Source organism: Grammomys surdaster, unplaced genomic scaffold, assembly GCF_004785775.1.
Source record: "Grammomys surdaster isolate TR1022 unplaced genomic scaffold, NIH_TR_1.0 256, whole genome shotgun sequence".
Classification (NCBI taxonomy): Eukaryota; Metazoa; Chordata; class Mammalia; order Rodentia; family Muridae; genus Grammomys; species Grammomys surdaster.
The window spans coordinates 665,389-683,398 of NW_021604697.1; the positions used below are offsets into that span (position 1 = coordinate 665,389).

An 18,010-nucleotide genomic window follows, 5' to 3' on the forward strand; every position below is an offset into this window, starting at 1 on the left:
TACATACATACACACACACACACATATGTAACAGCCTGTTCTGCCCTACGTTTAGGGGCCACTTTGCCCCGGCCCGAGCTGATGCTCCAGTCTGAGGGTCAGAGTCCAGCAAGAGAGAGAGTGGGGATGGAAGGGCAAAAGACACGAAGAATGGAGACAAGACAGAGAGTCTGTTCAAGTCCCATTTACTGAAAGGAAATCATGGGTGTATATAAGCACAAGCAGGGGAACACAGCTGAAGATACTTTACCACATGCACCTTGCAGCCAGGGACACTAAACAACAAAACAAGATATGTGAGAAAAACAAGTTGTTTATCAGAGTGTGCTCAGCTGTTATAGGCTGTTGAAAACAAGTCTCTTGTCAGGGTATATGGCTCGAGATGGCTGCAAAGATGATAGCTGCTTTCTGCTCAGAGTCGGCTCCCAACAGGTTCCCCTTTTTAAATATTTTTCAAAAGGGAAGGCTGGGAAAACTTATGGAAACTGTGTCTGCCTTAGGTTGGAACAAAGGACCCCAGCTTCCCTTTCCCATCTCTGGATACTCAACAGCCATTGGTTGAGCTCCTGTCTTAGGATGGCAAGGCCTCCCAGATAGGGGCAAGGGTCTTGAGGTGTTCTCTTACCTGTCATTGACTATCTGGCTTAGCAAGTAAGTAAGGGTTTAATCCTCATCAATCTTGATGACAGAAGTTTTAGAGTCCTCCTACTTTCAGCCTGTAAATATGGACCTGTATGGGTTTCATTTGTATAGTGTCTATCTGTTGTCGTACAAAAACCATCAGTTTGTTAAACAGCATGAACCCAAGAGACAAGAGACTAAACAATGCCTGAATGGTCGATATAAAGGCAACACTCTTTTTTTAAGGGCAACACACGATTCCCTCTGTTGAAGTTAAAAGTGTAAGCCTCTTCCATTCTGTAGCACTATTTCATCTAAGGAGGATAATGAATTTTATAAACGTGTTATAGCAGATTCCATTATTTCTAAATCTAAATCTATAGAAGTACAGAACTGACCATAGTTTTGATCTTAACAAAACAAGTAAGGAAATCCCTGCCCCTGCCCCAGTCAATCTCAAACCCAAAAACCAACTATAGTAACTGTGGTAATGGGTTTTCTCCTGGGTCTAAACAATGTACCCCACTAAATCATGAATCAAGGAACCCAGAATCCAACAGAGCCACCCTGGAGGTGCGGGTGGTGATGTCTCCTTCTGCATTGAGAACTTTCCAAGTCAGGTATGCTGGTTGGTCTGCTCCAGTTTGAAGCCAATTGTGAAACATCTTCATGTTTCCTGCAAAGAAAGAATATGCTTCTCAGGGTGTTTCTCCTCCCTGGATTTGTTATTGTTGTCTATTTGTTTAATCAGTCTCTCTGGCAGCCAGTGTGTGGCATCTGCCATTTGGGAATATATGCAGACAGAACCTCTTCCCCAGATAAGAACTGGATCTGGCCCATTCCAGGTTCCAGTTAATTGGTCTTTCCAGAGGACTGTTGCAAAATTCTTTTTGGTATCAGGATGCCAGAATCTATCTGCAGCAGATTTTCCTTCTGAATCCAAAGTTAAGAAATTTAAAATAAAGAGCGTGTGATGGAGGATATTTCTGGGGGATCCCTTGGTAGGGTACCATTCCCCATTTTTAGTTTTTTCAAATTGACATTTAATGGTTTGATGTGTCCTTTCTACCATACCTTGCCCTGTGGATTATATGGAATACCCATTTTATGCCATATTCTAAATTTTTCAGAAAATTGGTGGAAACTGGAGCTTGTATAACCTGGGCCATTGTCAGTCTTGATCTGTTTTGGCACACCCAATACAGCGATTGTAGCAAGCATATGACTGATCACATGTTTGCTTGCTTCTCCAGTTTGTAATGTTGCATAAATGAAACCACTGTATGTATCTACACATACATGTATATATTTTTGATTTCCAAATTCATTATAATGAGTAACATAACATCCATTTGCCAGAGACTGACTGGTATCAGTCCCTTTGGATTCATGCCCAAATGAGGAACCAGTAAAAGTTTAACACATGATCGACATTGTTTGACAATTTGTCTAGCTTGTTCTCGGGTAATTTTAAATATGACCTTTAAAGTTTTAGAATTAAGGTGACGTAACTTACGAGCCTTTATGGCCTGATCTAAGTTAGATGACAGATCTGATAAAGTCACTTTGGTGGTTAAGACCTGGGGTCCCATTTCTGGGGTTAATACTATGTGGGTGGCAGAACTGAGGTCCAGTCCTGCACTTCCTAGTGTTGCTCACCAGGAAGTTCAGAAAGGGGTTGTTTGCTGGTATGATACTGACTGCCCCATAAGCCTGTTTTGGCTTGTGTTGGCTCGGGGCCTGAGGATGGCCCCTGTTCCCATTTCCCTGATTATGGAAAAAGGTGTTTCCCTGTGCATCTGTCCTGGACCTACATTCACTAGCCTTCCATATTTGCAAAGTGGGCATAGGCCAGGCTGTTTTCTAGACCATCTCTGGGTTAACTCATTTTCTGCCTTGCAATCTTTTGCAAAGTGTCCAGGCTTGCCACACTTAAAACAGACCTTTTTGTCTCTACCTGCCAAAAAATCTCTTACTGATTGTCTTTACATGGCAGCCGCCATAGCTAAGCCCTGTTGGTAGGAAGGCCCTACGCCAGAACAGAGTCTGATGTACCCAGTAAGGTCTGTCTTTTTCCTGTAGGTTCTAATGGCCGTTTGGCAGGCAGGATTGGCATTTTCATATGCAAGTTGTTTCACATAATCTACACCTGCCTCTGCATTACCAAAAATCCTCCCTGCTGTTGTCATTAATCGATGAACAAAATCAGAAAAATCTTTTATCAGATCCTTGTCTGACTGCTGTTAAAGATGCTGGTAAAGGTCTCCCTTTACCGGGAGTGTACGCCAAGCCTTCATGGCCGCATTTTGAATTTGAGCGAATAAGCCTGGGTCATATTGCATCTGGTTATCACTAGAATCAAATTGCCCTTCTCTTACTAAGGCATCAAAGGACCAACCATTACCTGCCTGAATGTTTCTCCTAGCTGTCTCTTTACAATTCTCATGATACTCTGATTTCCAAATAAGATGGTCACCACCACTAAGAACTGCTCTCACTAGAGTATTCCAATCACCAGGAGTCAACCACTCCTCTGCACTAGATTCTAAGATTGCAGAGTAAAGGGAGCAGTGGTACCATACTGTAATGCTGCATTTTTAATTATTTAATAATTTGAAAATTGAACCCTGTGTGATGTCTCCACACAACCCCTTGAGCGTCTCTAGTCTCTGATACAGGGAAAACCTCAGCCTCTCCCTCCTCTGGCTGATCTGTGGCTGAACTAAAACCAGAGGACAGGGGCTGCCTTTGATCTCTGGGTTGAGGAACACAAGGATCTGGGTGATTTTCGAAGTTGGCCTCACCCTCTGGAGACATCATCCCTGTCCTTAATTTTTGTAACTGATTAAGTCCTGATACTCTTTCTCTAACTCTATTTGCTGTTTAAGAAAAGAAAATTTGTCCTGAAACTCCTTTCTGTGATCTACAACCACCATCTCCATAGCAGGAACATCTGGAGGTGGAGGCACACAGGGAGGGATCCTTCAGGAAGAAGGCCATTCAGGGTCATAATATTTGGCTGCCTCTTCCTCTAGGTCGTCCCAGTCTGACTCTGACAAATCATCATCAACTTTTGGTCATATTTTGTATTCTATGCATTTCTTTTTCTTTTGGACATGAAAGACAGCATTTAAACAGCGAAACAAAAGCAGACAATTGACATATGTGAACAGCAAACAACAAAACAAAAACAGAGAGTTGAGTTCAGGGTGACTTATTTCTTGCCACATTATCATTACTGTGATCTACTGGTCTCGACAAGGCAGTTTCCTGCGGCAATCACCTCTGTTTCACTTCTGAATTTTCAGTCGACCCTTCTTCCAGTAACGTTCCCTCACTGGGTCTCTCGTTCTTGCTGCCTTGCGTTGAGCTCCACTTTGTAACAGCCCGTTCTGCCCCACGTTTAGGGGCCACTTTGCCCTGGCCCAAGCTGATGCTCTGGCCCATGGGTCAGGGTCTGGTAAGAGAGAGAGTGGGGATGGAAGGGCAAAAGATGTGAAGAATGGAGACAAGACAGAGAGTCTGTTCAAGTTTTGTTTACTGAAAGGAAACCATGGGTGTATATAAGCACAAGCAGGGGAATGCAGCAGAAGATACTTTACCCTGAAGCTGGGGGCATTAAACAATAAAACAAGATATGGGAGAAAAATATGTTTATCAGAGTGTGCTGAGCTGTTGTGGACTGTTGAAAACAAGTCTCTTGTCAGGGTATATGGCCTGAGATGGCTGCAAAGATAATAGCTGCTTTCTGCTCAGAGTTGGCTCCCAACAAACATACATACATACATACATACATATGATTGGTGGATAGAGCAAACTCCAACACACACTCAGACAAGCTATTCATACATACATACATACATACATACATACATACTTACGTACATGCATGCATATAGTTGGTGGGTGAAAAGAACAATGTTCCAACCCTGATTCACACAAAGCTTACACATATACATACATACACGTGGTTCATGGATGGAAGGAACAATGCTCCAACCTTCCACTCACACAAACCTTATACATACACATAGTTGATGGATGCTTCAACCCTCATATTTTATTCTTTCTTCCATAGCATATATATATATATATATATATCATCAAAATCTTTTAAGCAGTATAAAATTACAATGTGATTATATTTTAGTTTTCTTCTAGTGAATGGTTGTGAAAAAACAATGTGTTTTCTAGTACTTTTTATAAGAAGTAACATTATGTAGTACAGGTTAAGAAAACAAATTATTCCCCCAAACTCACATACATTTGTAGAACTTAGCAACTTGTTATAGATTAACAAGTGTAAGTAAGCACTTGAGTTTTAAAGCCATTTGTCATTCTTTTTCATGGCCTTAGGAATTTTGCTTTTTTTTTTGCATCTTGTATGTAGACAGTAGTAATTTCCTTGATAAGTTATTTTACTTTTTGGAAGCGTTTCATGGTCTCAGTGTTTGTCATGTGATTAAATGTGGCTGTTGCACACTGTTCAAATGCTTTCCCCAATGTATCTCAGAGTGCTATGTATCTCTGAGTTGTATGATCTGTATATTCATACTCCTGATCGGTCAACTGGACTTGATCTTCTTCTGCTCCTCAGTCAAGGTGTAGTCAAAAATATTTTCCTCTTTTCCTTCTTCTCCTCCTCCTTCTTGATTTTAGAAATATTACAAAATTTAATTTATTTTATTATATTGTATATATGAGTGTTTTGTCTGTATATGCTTCTGGGTACCAGGTGCCTGCTCAAGGATCCCAGAAGAGGGCATCAGATCCTCTGGGACTGGAATTAAACACAGCTGTGAACCATTATGTTGGTGCTTGGAATAAAATCCTGGTCCTCTACAAGAGTAACAAGTGCTTTTAACCACTGAGCAATCTGTCTAGCTTCCATCTTCCTCTTCTTGATAGTTGTAGAATTGATTATTCCATTGATGTCATTCACCTCTACTGCCATGCTCTAAAGGGAATTATACTAAAAAAATATGAGTATATAAATGTTGACTTCTTTTACTACCTTAACTTACTATTGAAATCTAAAAATGAGGTGAATGGAGAGGAAGGGTTAAGAACAGAGACTCTGGACACTATCTCAGTTCAAATCTCTGGTTTTAACTTCCTAGTCAGCCTTGGGAAAATTTTCCAATTCATTTTCCCTGTCTGCAGAACTTACAAAGTACTTGCATCACAGGCTATTACAAGAAGTGAGAAGGAAAATTTATGAAAAGCTTTGAGACATCATTTACATATGGAATGTACTATTCAAAGTAGATGAACTCGAGTGGATGCCCTGTAAATGGGGAGATATCAAATTTTAAAAATGTGTTTTGAAATTAAAGTTAATAGTTGCTTTCTCCTGAAAATACTGCCTTTAGAGTTCTTTCACATATAGTCAGTTTACTTCCTGGACACATAATTACTCAAGTCAAAAACCTTCCGGAAGCCCACCTTCAGCTCCTGTGTCCTAAGGGCATATACCATGGGGTTAAGCGATGGAGGGATGACAATATGCAACACATTGAGGAGAACAGGGATGAGGGGAACACTTCTTCCAGCTAGGTGAGTGACAGATAATATAACAATGGCTGTGTAGTAAAACATAATGAGGATGAGGTGGGAGCTGCAGGTACTGAGGGCTTTAGATATTGCTTCAGTAGAATTTAGCCTCATCACTGTGTGAATAATCAAAGCATAAGAAGCACAGACCAGAATCATGTCAACTCCAGTCATAAGCCAGGCTAATGCCAACTGATAGAACCTGTTAACAGTGATATCATCACAGGCCAGACTAATGACTCCCAAGTTAGAGCAAAGGCAGTGCTCTATTTCATTCCTGGAGCAGTACTTTCTCTGAGCAGCTAATACAGGCACTGGGATGGTTAACAGACCATTCCTGAGCAGCATAGACAGTGTGCCTTTAATTACAAAAGCTTCAGTGACTATGGAAGGATACTGAAGGAGATAACAAATGGCTATATATCTATCTATTGCCATGCATAGGAAGATGCCTGACTCCATGCACATAAAAGTATGGATAGCATAGATCTGAGCAAAACACTCAGGGAGGCTGATGGTTTTGGCATCAAACCACAGGATGGCCAGTATCTTTGGCATGCTGGTGGTAGCCAAGCCAATATCTACTGCAGCCAAGATACCAAGAAACTGATACAATGGCTGATGCAGGTTAGGCTCGAGGTAGACGGTGATCATGATAAGGAGATTAGCACCAAGAGCTACAATGTAAAGCAGAGCCATAGGCAAAGAGATCCAGTGCTGAATGTCATGAATGCCTGGGAATCCCAGTAGAATGAACTCAGACACTTGGAACTCTGAGTTGTTGGTTGCATGCTTAGTACCCATTTCACGGAGTGTCTTGTTCTCAGCATCTGCCTGTAGATTGGGGGAAAATAAAAATTATTCATTGTTATCTAGGCTTAAGGTAGTGGTATAGGTCTGACACATAATATTGTGGTCTTTTGTACATACTGAACTCTCAATAAGACTTTTAGAAAAAGTCCAGGTAGAAACAAAAAACTTAAACATTGATTGTTTTTGCTGTCTTTCCTCCAATTTCTTTATGTTTTTTTTTACAGGCTGTGAAATATCTATTTAATTATGTATATTTGAAACTTATGCATTGCATTATTCAAACAAGTAACATGTATAGAACCAATGATGAGAAATTTTTATCAATATTTTTTGAGTCACTATTAATTCTTAATGATTTAGTTTTTGGTTTATAGCATAACTAGCTTACATGGAATTGATTTTTTATTAATGAGAGGTAAGTAACTATATTTATTTTGAATACTCAAGCAAAGGTTTTACTTTCTCATTAAATGATTACTATATCTCTTTTATCATATAGTGGACACACGTAGGCACATATGTGTATGCATGTGGACACACACACAGCACAGTTCTATTCTGGGAATCTACTGTTTATATTTCTGATTATTTTTGTGTGAAGATCAGTAAATTTAATACACATTAAATTTCATTCCTTTCTCTGTTCCCTTCAATTTGAATTCGAATCTGTGCAGTCATTTTGTAGATTAGCTTCAGAATTTCTGTGTAAGTTCATAAGATAATCATGTTTTCTTACAAGATCTCAAGATATTAACAAGTGTAAGAACATCACAGCAAAATTTCTACAGTAACATATGGATGACATTTTGGAAAAAAATGAGGCACTTTTGCATCAAGTCTTTCACTCACAAACGGACCATTTCTTCTATTATTTGCATCTTACATTGGCCTTAGAAATTTGCACTGGGTGGTTGGAGAGACATCTCTGTGGGTAAGAGTGCTTGCTGTTCTTCAGGACTGGAGTTGAGTTCTTGGTACTCACTCACACCAGGGGTCTCACAAAGATCTGTAATTTCAGCTCCAGTGGATTGGACTTCTTTTTCTGTCCTCTACAACATCCCACACATATGAGCACAAATACACACTCACACTTATATGTAAGTAATAAAAAATAAAGTTTCAGGATGTTGTGCTGTGATGTTCTTATAACTATTAATATCTTGAATTCCTTTAAGCAGATATGATTATTTCTCTACATTATGAACTTGACCATGTGTTTTCTAGCATACGATCATCTGTTGAGCCGATCTTTATTGTCATTTTTGTTATTTCCTTTTGTATACATTTACTTTAACAAGTGTTGCTGCTTCTATTTTCTACTTATTTCTTTACCTTTTGAGTTATAGTCTCACATAATCCATGCTGGACTCAAACTGACTCTGTATCTGGAGATGACTTCAAATGCCTGATTATCCTGCCTCTTCATCTCAAGGCTGGGATTACAGGCTTCTGCTACCATGCCCAACTCACCTTGTGCTCCCTTTAAAAGCTCTGTGACTTTCTTCATTTTGTATTGTATCAAATAAACAGTTACTGCTAGTTAAAATTATCTTATATTTTTTGTTTTATTTCATTTTTTTCTTTTATATCATCCATTTTTCTAAAGTATAATTAATCTCTACAATTTCTCATTGGTACTGTCTTTAAAATATTTCTTTTCTAGAGGAAACAAAAGTTGCATAAAACCAGTATTTTTCCTCTTCCCAAATATTTATATCATTTTATTATTGTTTTCTCTCTCAAAGAAATGGTTACAAGTTAATGGACAGTATATCAGTGTAAGACAATGCCATCCTGAGCACATGTAAATCATGTTTTCAATTTATGTTAATTGGAATTCAGTAGGATTTACACTTAATACAAATTTAAAAATTGTGCCTTTGACTATCTATCTATCTATCTATCTATCTATCTATCTATCTATCTATTTATAAAATCAAATATAAAACAATAGTATTTGGAATTTATTGTTATTATTCTGGGGAAACTGGATATAGACTGTACTATAAGTCACCTTGTCTGTCACTGACTGCTCAGTCTAGACTTCAGCCTTATTTCTCTCTTGTGTCCTGATTACAGTTTCCAGTTTTTAATCTAAGTGAAGAACTGAGAGATGTCAAGTATTGAAGATGATGAATTTTAAAAACAAGAGAAAAGATAAAGAAAGAAATTAAAAGGAAAGGAAAGAAAAGAAAGGAAAAAAGAAAACCAGTTGTGGAAGCTAGAGATGAATTTTGTAGTCAGAGACTAGGACTGAATTACAGGATAGGGACTCTGTTGCCTCACCATTCAGAGATCAGGACTCTGCCCTTTCCCCCTCTGAACTTGCATGTCCTTTCCTGGCTTACTTACCTTTTCTAGAGGGTGTGAAGAGGCTCCCTGTTATAGGACCCTGCAGCAGCTTCTGCTTTCCATGCTACAGTACTTGTGTTCATCCTACTATCCTGAACACATCTCTTCTCTTATTCCCCTCACTTAGAGTCTGGGGGTTTAGTATAACTCCCCAAGTTGCCTGCTCCTGAGGTGATGATTCTTGGGCCCTCCTTACCCTATTCTCAAGAGCCCAATGCTTCACAGATTGTCATGGGAATAAGACTAAAGTGCTTTCTGGTAAGTAGTCCTGGTCCTAGGAGCAGCCTAACCAACTACTTTTCCCTCCAGATTCTTCAGGGCATTAATCCACTCCAGTCTCATCAATCTCTCTCCCAGTTACAGGGAGATTGAGAACGTTAAGATCATCGTTATCACTAGTCAACATTTCTTCCACAAAACACTCTATTTTCTTCTACTTATTTGTATTCTACTGATTTTTAAATCTCACCATCATTCCTTTTTTCTTAACCCATGTATTGTTCTTGATAAAGGTCTCTAAACACTGAAGACTATGTTCTCTCTTTTATGACAATTTTTGAATTTTAATTTAGAATAAAAACAATGAGATCCTTTTCCTTGACAGAAGCACCAATCTGTTTTGGTAAAGGCTGTTCTTTATGATAATGTTCATCAACCAATCTATTTTGAAAATAAATGAATTTATTCAATGGTGGTTAGTATTGGGGTGCTGGACAGATGACTCAGTATTTAAGAGTGCTGATAGCTCTTCAAGAGGACTTGGGTTCAATTTCTAACAACCATATGGTGGCCCACCACCATCTCTACTCTAGTTCCAGGAGATATGATGTTCTCCATAGGTAGCAGAATTATACTTAAGTGTTGCATAGGCAAAACCTTCATTCACAAATGAAAATAAATAGATCTATAAAAATGTACTCAATTTCTTTATGGTGTTAGTAAAGTTATATCACAATAATGTAATGGCATGGAATTATGCAGATGCTTGGGTCAAAGATGATGAATTGGTGATGTTCTGTGAAATGAACATTGAATGACAGAATAACAAAATGAATTCCAGTAGGTCAGACTCTATTACAAAACACATGTCTGACCTTGGGGAGGAGGGTCTTATTGATGCTCATTAGAAGAAACATTTCTAAATTCAGAAATGAACCAGAATCAACAAGTTAATGCTGTAGCCTACTTCCTGGAGGAGTCTTCAAAGGTTTCTGAGATGAGTAGTCAGGAAGCTGGTTTAGTGATGCTTGATGGGAAGAAAGTATAGGTAGACAGATGTAATCCTTGGCTGCTTCTCAAATTCAAAATTGATGTGATGATTAACAATTATAATGAGATATGTAATGCTACTGTAGGCTTCTGTCTAGATGACTGTGGTGCTAGCTAGTAGGTTATATGGTACCCCAGCAGGTACTGATATTCCCTGGTTGGGATAGGTGAGTGTGGTGGATTTCAATTAGTGTTTACGTCAATGAAAAAAATTCAAAGATCAACAGAGGGCTAGAACACAAGTGTGTGTGTGTGTGTGTGTGTGTATGTGAATATGTGTATGTGAATATATGTGTGTGTGTGTCTGTGTATGTTTCTAGAGTCCTTTATTACTGAGCTACATCTACAGTTCAGAAAAATTATTGCTTTTCTATTAATTATTTTTTCTTATTTACATCCCAAATATTGTCCCCTCCTTGTCCTCTCTCTCAGAGTTCTTCCCCTGCCCCTCTCCTTGGCCTCTGAGAGGACAGCCCCATTCTCTGGTATCCTCCCACCCTGGGACATCAAGTCTCTACAGGACTAGGCACATAGTCTCTCAATGAGGTCAGACAAGGCAGTCCTTTGCTATATATGTGCGGTAGCCTTATTTTCTTTGATGTGTCAATATCTTCTATGCTTGAAAATTTTCTCTTCTGTTTCTTGAATACTGTTAGTGATGTTTGCATCTCTGACTCCTGGTCTCTTTCCGTGGTTGCCTCTTAAGATGGAAATAAATTTGTGATTTATTATTTCTATTTCCATTTTTAGGTCTTGTGCTATTTAGTTTAATTTGTTCACTTGCTTGATTGTATTCTTCTGTATTTCTTTAAGGGACTTATTTGTTTCCTCTTTAAGGGCTTCTACTTGCTTGCCTGTCTTTTCCTGTATTTCTTTAAGGGAATTATTTTATAAAGGTCTCTATCATCTTCATGAGATGGGATTATGTCAATCTTCCTTTTCAGGTGTGTTAGAGTATCCAAGGTTTGCTGTGGTTGGAGAACTGGGTTCTGATGGTGCCAAATTACATTGGTGTCTGTTTCTTATGTTCTTGCACTTGCCTTTCAGCATCTGGATGTTTCTGCTGTTAACTGGCCTGGGTGTCTCTGACTAGAGCCAGTCTCTTTGAAGGAAGTAGAGCTCTGTGACATGGGTTAGAGCAGGTCTCCTAAGAGGTGAGTAGTGCTGTCTTTGGTTAGGGGTGGAGCTTTTCTGTACTTAGTTAGAGCAGGCCTCCTGTGTCCCTGGTTAGGACAGTCCTCCTATGTCCCTGATTAGGGCAGACCTCCTATGTCCCTGGTTAGGTTGAACATCCTAGGAGACAGGCAGGCTTTGTAGTCCTGGGGCAAGGTCTATCCCAGTTGCAGATGGAGGTACAGACTGGAAGGACTATGGAGCTTAGGCAGAGTGAGATAGACCACATTTTCTTGGCTCTGTGGGGCTTCCAGCTAGCATAGGTTTTAGGGTAGCAGTTTCATATATGTTCCTGGTTATGGCAGAGACAGGCAGGCTGTGTGAGGGGGCAGGCAGGCCAATCTGCCCCAGGTGGAGGTACAGATCAAAAGGAAGATGGGGCCTGATCAGAGGGAATCGATCCATGTCCACTGGGCTCTGAGGGTGCCCCAGCTGGCATGGGTATTGCCGGGAGGTCTCACCTGTGTCCCTGGTTATAGCGGAGATCGTGGGAGACAGGCAGGCTGTGGGATGTGGAAGCAGACATGCACATTGATCTGCCTTTTTTTTCTTTTTCTCATACAAGAGTTTCTAGTGGACTTGAGACATTACAAAAAAGTCCCTTTAATTTTAACCGTTTAGGAAAAGTAACAGAAACAGCCAATCTACTTTTGCTGTTTCTTTTTTCTTCTCTTTTTCTTTTCCCAACAACCACCTCTGCTCAGTTCAAGGAAACATTTATTGTATGTTATGAAATGAGTTGGTGCTCAATTCTAAAATGGTAGGGAAGATTTAACCTATAAACCAAGTTTATTGTAATTTTGCCTTTTAATGCTGCATCTAGTAAGTTTCTAATGTGTTGAATTGCTCTTATCCAAATATGAAATTTAGTTAGGGTCAAATTGTTTCCTAAAATAGAGATTTTGAAAAATATTTGTGTTTTAAATAAGAATTGATTGTATTTCATATTTCTTATCTGAAAAGTTTTTTCCTTTCTTTTTCTTTCTTTTTTATTCTTTTTGTTTGTTTATTTTTGAGACAGTGTTTCTCTGTGTAGCCTTGGGTCCTGGAACTCAGGTTTTCATACCAGGCTGACCTCAAACTCAGAGATTCACCTGCCTCTGTTTCTCCTGTGTGCAACTACTGTGTAGCAGTTTTTTTCCCTTTCTTGCATCATGCCCATCAGAATATGAGGCTGCCAAGGGTTTCTAACTTAAAAAGACATCTATATTGCAAATATTTTTTTCTCACACAATTCATTAATTAAATGAGGTGGATGGCCTTGTGCTACTTCACTGTAAAGGTGAAACGGTTCAGTCCTTACTGATTTTGCTTGGAGCCCCTCACAATTATGGTGACATTGTTCAGCATGCTATGGTTATAAGGGAGGAGCTAAAGACTTGTTGGTTAAGCAATTGGACTTTTGAGAGCCCCCCCCTCTCTTTATCTTCTTAGAAAAGCCTTCATGGAAGTCTGAGTAAGAGGCAGCAACTTTCTTTTTAAGCTTGCAGGAACCACAGAGAAGCATCTGGCAAGACTTAGGTAAAATAGTACTCTAGGAAAGAAAACTAAGAAGCCCTTTTCAGTTTAGAGGAGCTCAAGAGGAAGATAGAACAGCCTCATGGAATGACACAGACAGAGATTTCTAAAGAGCTAGCAGTTTAGATGTAGGCTTGTAAATAGATATTTTGTATTAAGTAAATAAAATGACCTCACTGAGCTAGCAGGTTTTTACCTCAGCTTATGCCTCTTGTGTCTTTGTTATACATATTATTTGAAATTTAAATAGATAAATATTACATTTTGCATCTCAATGAGTGGTAAAAGGCAAGCCATCAAATATAGACAGGTATCAGATAGAAAAAGTACAGACAGTAAGTACATGGCATGAACATAAATCTGATAGAAAAAAATCATACCAGCTGCAGACATGTGGATTTGACAGGAGAATCAGAGGAGTCATCAGACTTGGTAAGATACCTAGGAAGTCCTTAAAGAGAGAGTTAAGTAAAGTTAAAAATTAAGCTGCAAAAGGATGAGAAATTCCATAGCACAGGACATTAAAACCCTGTATAGTGTTATCTAAGCTGGTTTAAAATAGAAACAGAAAATGAAAAGACAAATGCCTTAACTGAGATTGGCTTAATATTAATTATCCTTATTATCATTTTGGTATTTCACATTTTATTTTTAATGGCCATAGTGGCTTTCTGTGCCCCCTAAAAGAAAAAGGCTTTAGAGATACAGGAAAAAGAAAAATACGAAAAATGGATTGATAAGATACAAGCCTTCTTTAGAAAAAACAATTAGAAAAACTTACAAAAAAAATGAGATAAACAGACACAAGGAATTAAGATCAGAGCTCACTATGTCACTGTTAAACAAAATTGAAGAAGGTCCATCAAAAGTCCTTAGAAAACTTAGCTTATTTGGTTACTATATAACAAATACCAGCAGACAGTGACCACCCTCAAGATTATGAAGAATTTGGATGGTATCCCATAGATATGCTAGATTTAAAAAAAAATTAAGGAAACCATCATTTCATGTGGTATGTATTCACCATATGTGAAGCAGATATTATATTTTTTGGGTGACTCAAAATAGAATAAATTCCTAAGATTGGGAAGATATGACAAAAGCAATATAAAAACTGGTCCTCTGTGGTGATCAGTGTGGGTCATGGTTGAAGGTGTAAACTAACAAGACAGGACAGAGACTTAGGTCGAGAGGTATCAATATTTCCCAAGATCAGTTACTAGATAAAACGATATGCTGAAGTACAAATATAGGTATAATATTTGGTTGCCACATTCGTGCCATGTCATAAGACAGCTTTACGTGTTTGGGACTAGGTTTCAGGAACAGGAAAAAGGTCTGAACCATTTACTAAAATTTTACAAGGTCCAAAGGAGGCATTCACTGATATTTTTTTTTTACACTGATTGATTTCAAATGTCAATAGAAGAGTGTCAAATTTAGAAACTAGGCAAGGCAAATATAAGCATGTGTACCCACATTCTAAGTATATTTAGTTTCAATATTAAAAAACTAAAATGAATTTAATTTTGTTTTAAAAGATAATGCTTTTTAGGTGCCAAATGCATTTTGCCCTAGGGAAGATATATCCTGTTTATCAATGAAAGGACCCACAGTTAGGGTTAGGGCAGGGTTTTGATTTTATCATTTCAGAAGAAGAAAAGCACCCATTTAAGGAATCTTGAGAGAACTGGACAAGATAAACATGTTAAGAAAAATGATGGATCATCAAGAAAAGATATCCAAGAAACAGAGTAAACTGTGGATGTACAAAAAATGATGTTAAGCTTATTAGCTATATTACATGTTAATTATAAGCTTGACAATACAGAGTCCAAGTCCCTTTTATCATAGGAGACAAACCAAATAAACACACATATCATAGAGACAATGTGACATTGTTTTAAATTGAAGAAGAAAAGTGATTAATGCCAATTAAGGTCTAAATGTGATATGCCAATATAGTATACAACTGGATACACTGACAATGGTCTAATTTAAAATGGCATGGATTGGGGATTTGTAACCTTCTGTGACAATTTATTCATTCAGCTCAAAGTAATCCTCTCATCCACTCTGGCATGGAGTCGAAAATCAACAACATCTGTTGATTAAAGAAATTGTGCTATGGCACAATAACCATGGCATCATTTGTATATACTGCCCAACTTCATACATGTTCTAATGCTGAAATATTCTATATGATACTTTTAAGTTTTGTGTTTTCAGAGAAAAGCAAGTGTTCCAGATGATGGAACGATCAAGACGAACTTAACAAGACACTCCTGCAAAAGGGCTGAGACAGACATTTACTGAAAAAGGATGTTTGTTGAAAGACTATGAAGGTTATCACATTGTCTGATGCTTCTGGTACTTCATTAGGACATTCAAACTGCTGAGTTCCTATGGGTCTGACCTGAACATTTTACAAACTTTTAATCAAATATACTTAATTTAAAGACTGCCAGACATGGTATGCACTCATTGATAAGTGGATATCAGCCCCAAATCCTACAATACCCAAGACATAACTCACAGACTACATGAAGTCCAAGAAAAAGAAAGAGTGAAGTGTGGGTGCTTTGGTCCTTCTTAGAAGGAGTAACAAAATACACACAGGAGCAAATATGAGACAATGTGTGGGGCAGAAACTGGAGGAGGGACCTTCCAGAGACCATCCCACGTGGGGATCCATCCCAGGTGCAATCATCATTTGCAAACACTGTAGTGGATGTCTGGAAGTGCATGCTGACAGGAGCCTGTTATACTTGTCTCCTGAGAGGCTCTGCCAGAGCCTGACATACACAGAGGCAGATGCTCACAGCCAACCAACAAACGGATCACAGGGTTCCCAGTGGAGGAGTTGGAGAGAAGACTGAAGGAGTTGAAGGGGCTTGCAGCCCCATGGGGAGAGAGACAATAACAAAGAACCAGAGCTCCCAGGGTCTGAACAGCTAGCCTGAGAACACACATGGAGGGACCCATGTATCCAGCTGTATATGTAGAGGAGGATTTGTCTGGCATCAGTGGGAGAGGAGGGCCTTGCTCCCTTGAAGGCTGGTTTCCCCAGTGAGGGGGAATTCAAGAGTGAGGAGGTGGGAGTGTGTGGATAGGTGGGGGCACACCCTCATAGAAATAGGAGGAGAGAGGATGGGATGAGGGATTTCTGGGCAGAGTAATTGGGAAAGGGAGTAACATCTGAAATGTAGATAACTAAAGTATCCAGTAATAATAAAAAACAAATCAAAAAAGAAAAACAAACAAACAACCCGCCCCCCAGATAATGGAACTGGCTATTGCAGTCGAACATTTGAGATTTTTTGGAAGCAATTTAATATTATCCATGTTACTGGGATTTCTTATAATTGTCAAGGACAAGAGACTGAGGAAGAGGCCCATGGAATTATAAAACAATATCTTCATAAAATAAAAAAGGGGGGAGATATATCCCCATACATCACAAATTAATTTAAATCATGTTCTTTTTATCTTAAATTTGTTTTTTTAAATTTGGGTGCCAAGGAACTTTCTGCTGAGTGTCTATGGCATTCTACAACTTATGCATAGGTGAAAGGGAAGGATCCACTTGCTGGCATAAGGCATGATCCTGGTCAGGTATTAAATATGGGGAAGAGGGCATATTTGTGTTTTTTCTGCAGGATGCTGAAGGAGCATGGTGGCTGCCAGAGCAACGAGTGAGAAATACTGAAGCCAGGATAAAGAATGATACTGACCTGTGAGCTTGCTGAGTGCCCTGACATTGGTTACTGGGAAGATGTATTGGATATATGTTCCTGACCCACCATTGCTTACCTATACACCTGATGGGACAAGCTGCCTTGCTTCAAGATTTTAGACCTTGTGGAACAGAGAATCAAAAAGAGAAGTTATAATGACTCTTGTATTTTTCTTAAATGTGACCAGTTATTCAGACTCAATCATGGACTGGTCTAGAAATCAATCCAATATTGGAAATAACAGTCTTCATTTGGAAGTCTGATTCTGGAAGTTTTCAGAGACATTTTTGGAAGTTAGCTGCAGTATTCTATGATGTTATGTTAGCAAGAGATGAAGTTGGGACAGGATCTGGATTTCAAACAAATGTTAGTACATGTGTTAAGGCTCTTTTGTCAAGTTAAAATTGCTTTTGTTTCTTCTACAGTGTTTAATGTAAGTTGCATTGATTGTACACTTTCTAATTGTGTTAGTGTGTTGAAACCTGGCATGTCAGTTATGAAGGTCTATAAACCAGCTTTTGTTTTATTGCCCTGAATATCACAGAACCTTGGTCTTCTGAAAAACTTGCAAGTACTGGAAGAAGTCAGTCAGGCTTTAAGCAGCAGTGAGTCAGGTATAACAGCTTTAATTACGTTAATTGCTAGCACCACTGCTTCTTTTTTTTTTTTTTCCACTGTTTCTTTTTTTTTTTCTTTTTTTTTTTTTAACATGAAATGCTTTTTTTTTTTATAGCATGTTTTACAAGGGGAGGGGGTAAGAGGGTCCAGGTGGTGGAAAAGTACAAAATCTTCTTGGCCTGTGCCTTGAAACATGTCATGGTCTATATGGTACACTGCCTTGAATTATGATCTACCTGCAGTTCTTCAGAAGATATGGTACACTGCTTGAGTTATGGTCTCCCTGCTATTCTTAAGAAGACATGGTATTCTGCTTTGAGTCTATCTGCAGTTGCTAAGCAGGATCTTGCAGTTGC

General features: G+C 38.7%; 1 protein-coding gene across 1 annotated transcript; it reads right to left on the bottom strand.

Annotated features, from left to right (window-relative positions):
* Positions 1–6,015: 6,015 nt before the first annotated feature.
* Positions 6,016–6,978, bottom strand: LOC114627698 (olfactory receptor 688-like). The gene has a single exon (XM_028775589.1). It carries the CDS (start codon positions 6,976–6,978, stop codon positions 6,016–6,018), a length of 963 nt encoding a protein of 320 aa, XP_028631422.1.
* Between the last annotated feature and the right edge of the window lie 11,032 nt (positions 6,979–18,010).

Coding starts and splice junctions, on each gene's coding strand:
- LOC114627698 (XM_028775589.1), bottom strand. CDS start 6,978: ATGGGTACTAAGCATGCAACCAACAACTCAGAGTTCCAAGTGTCTGAG.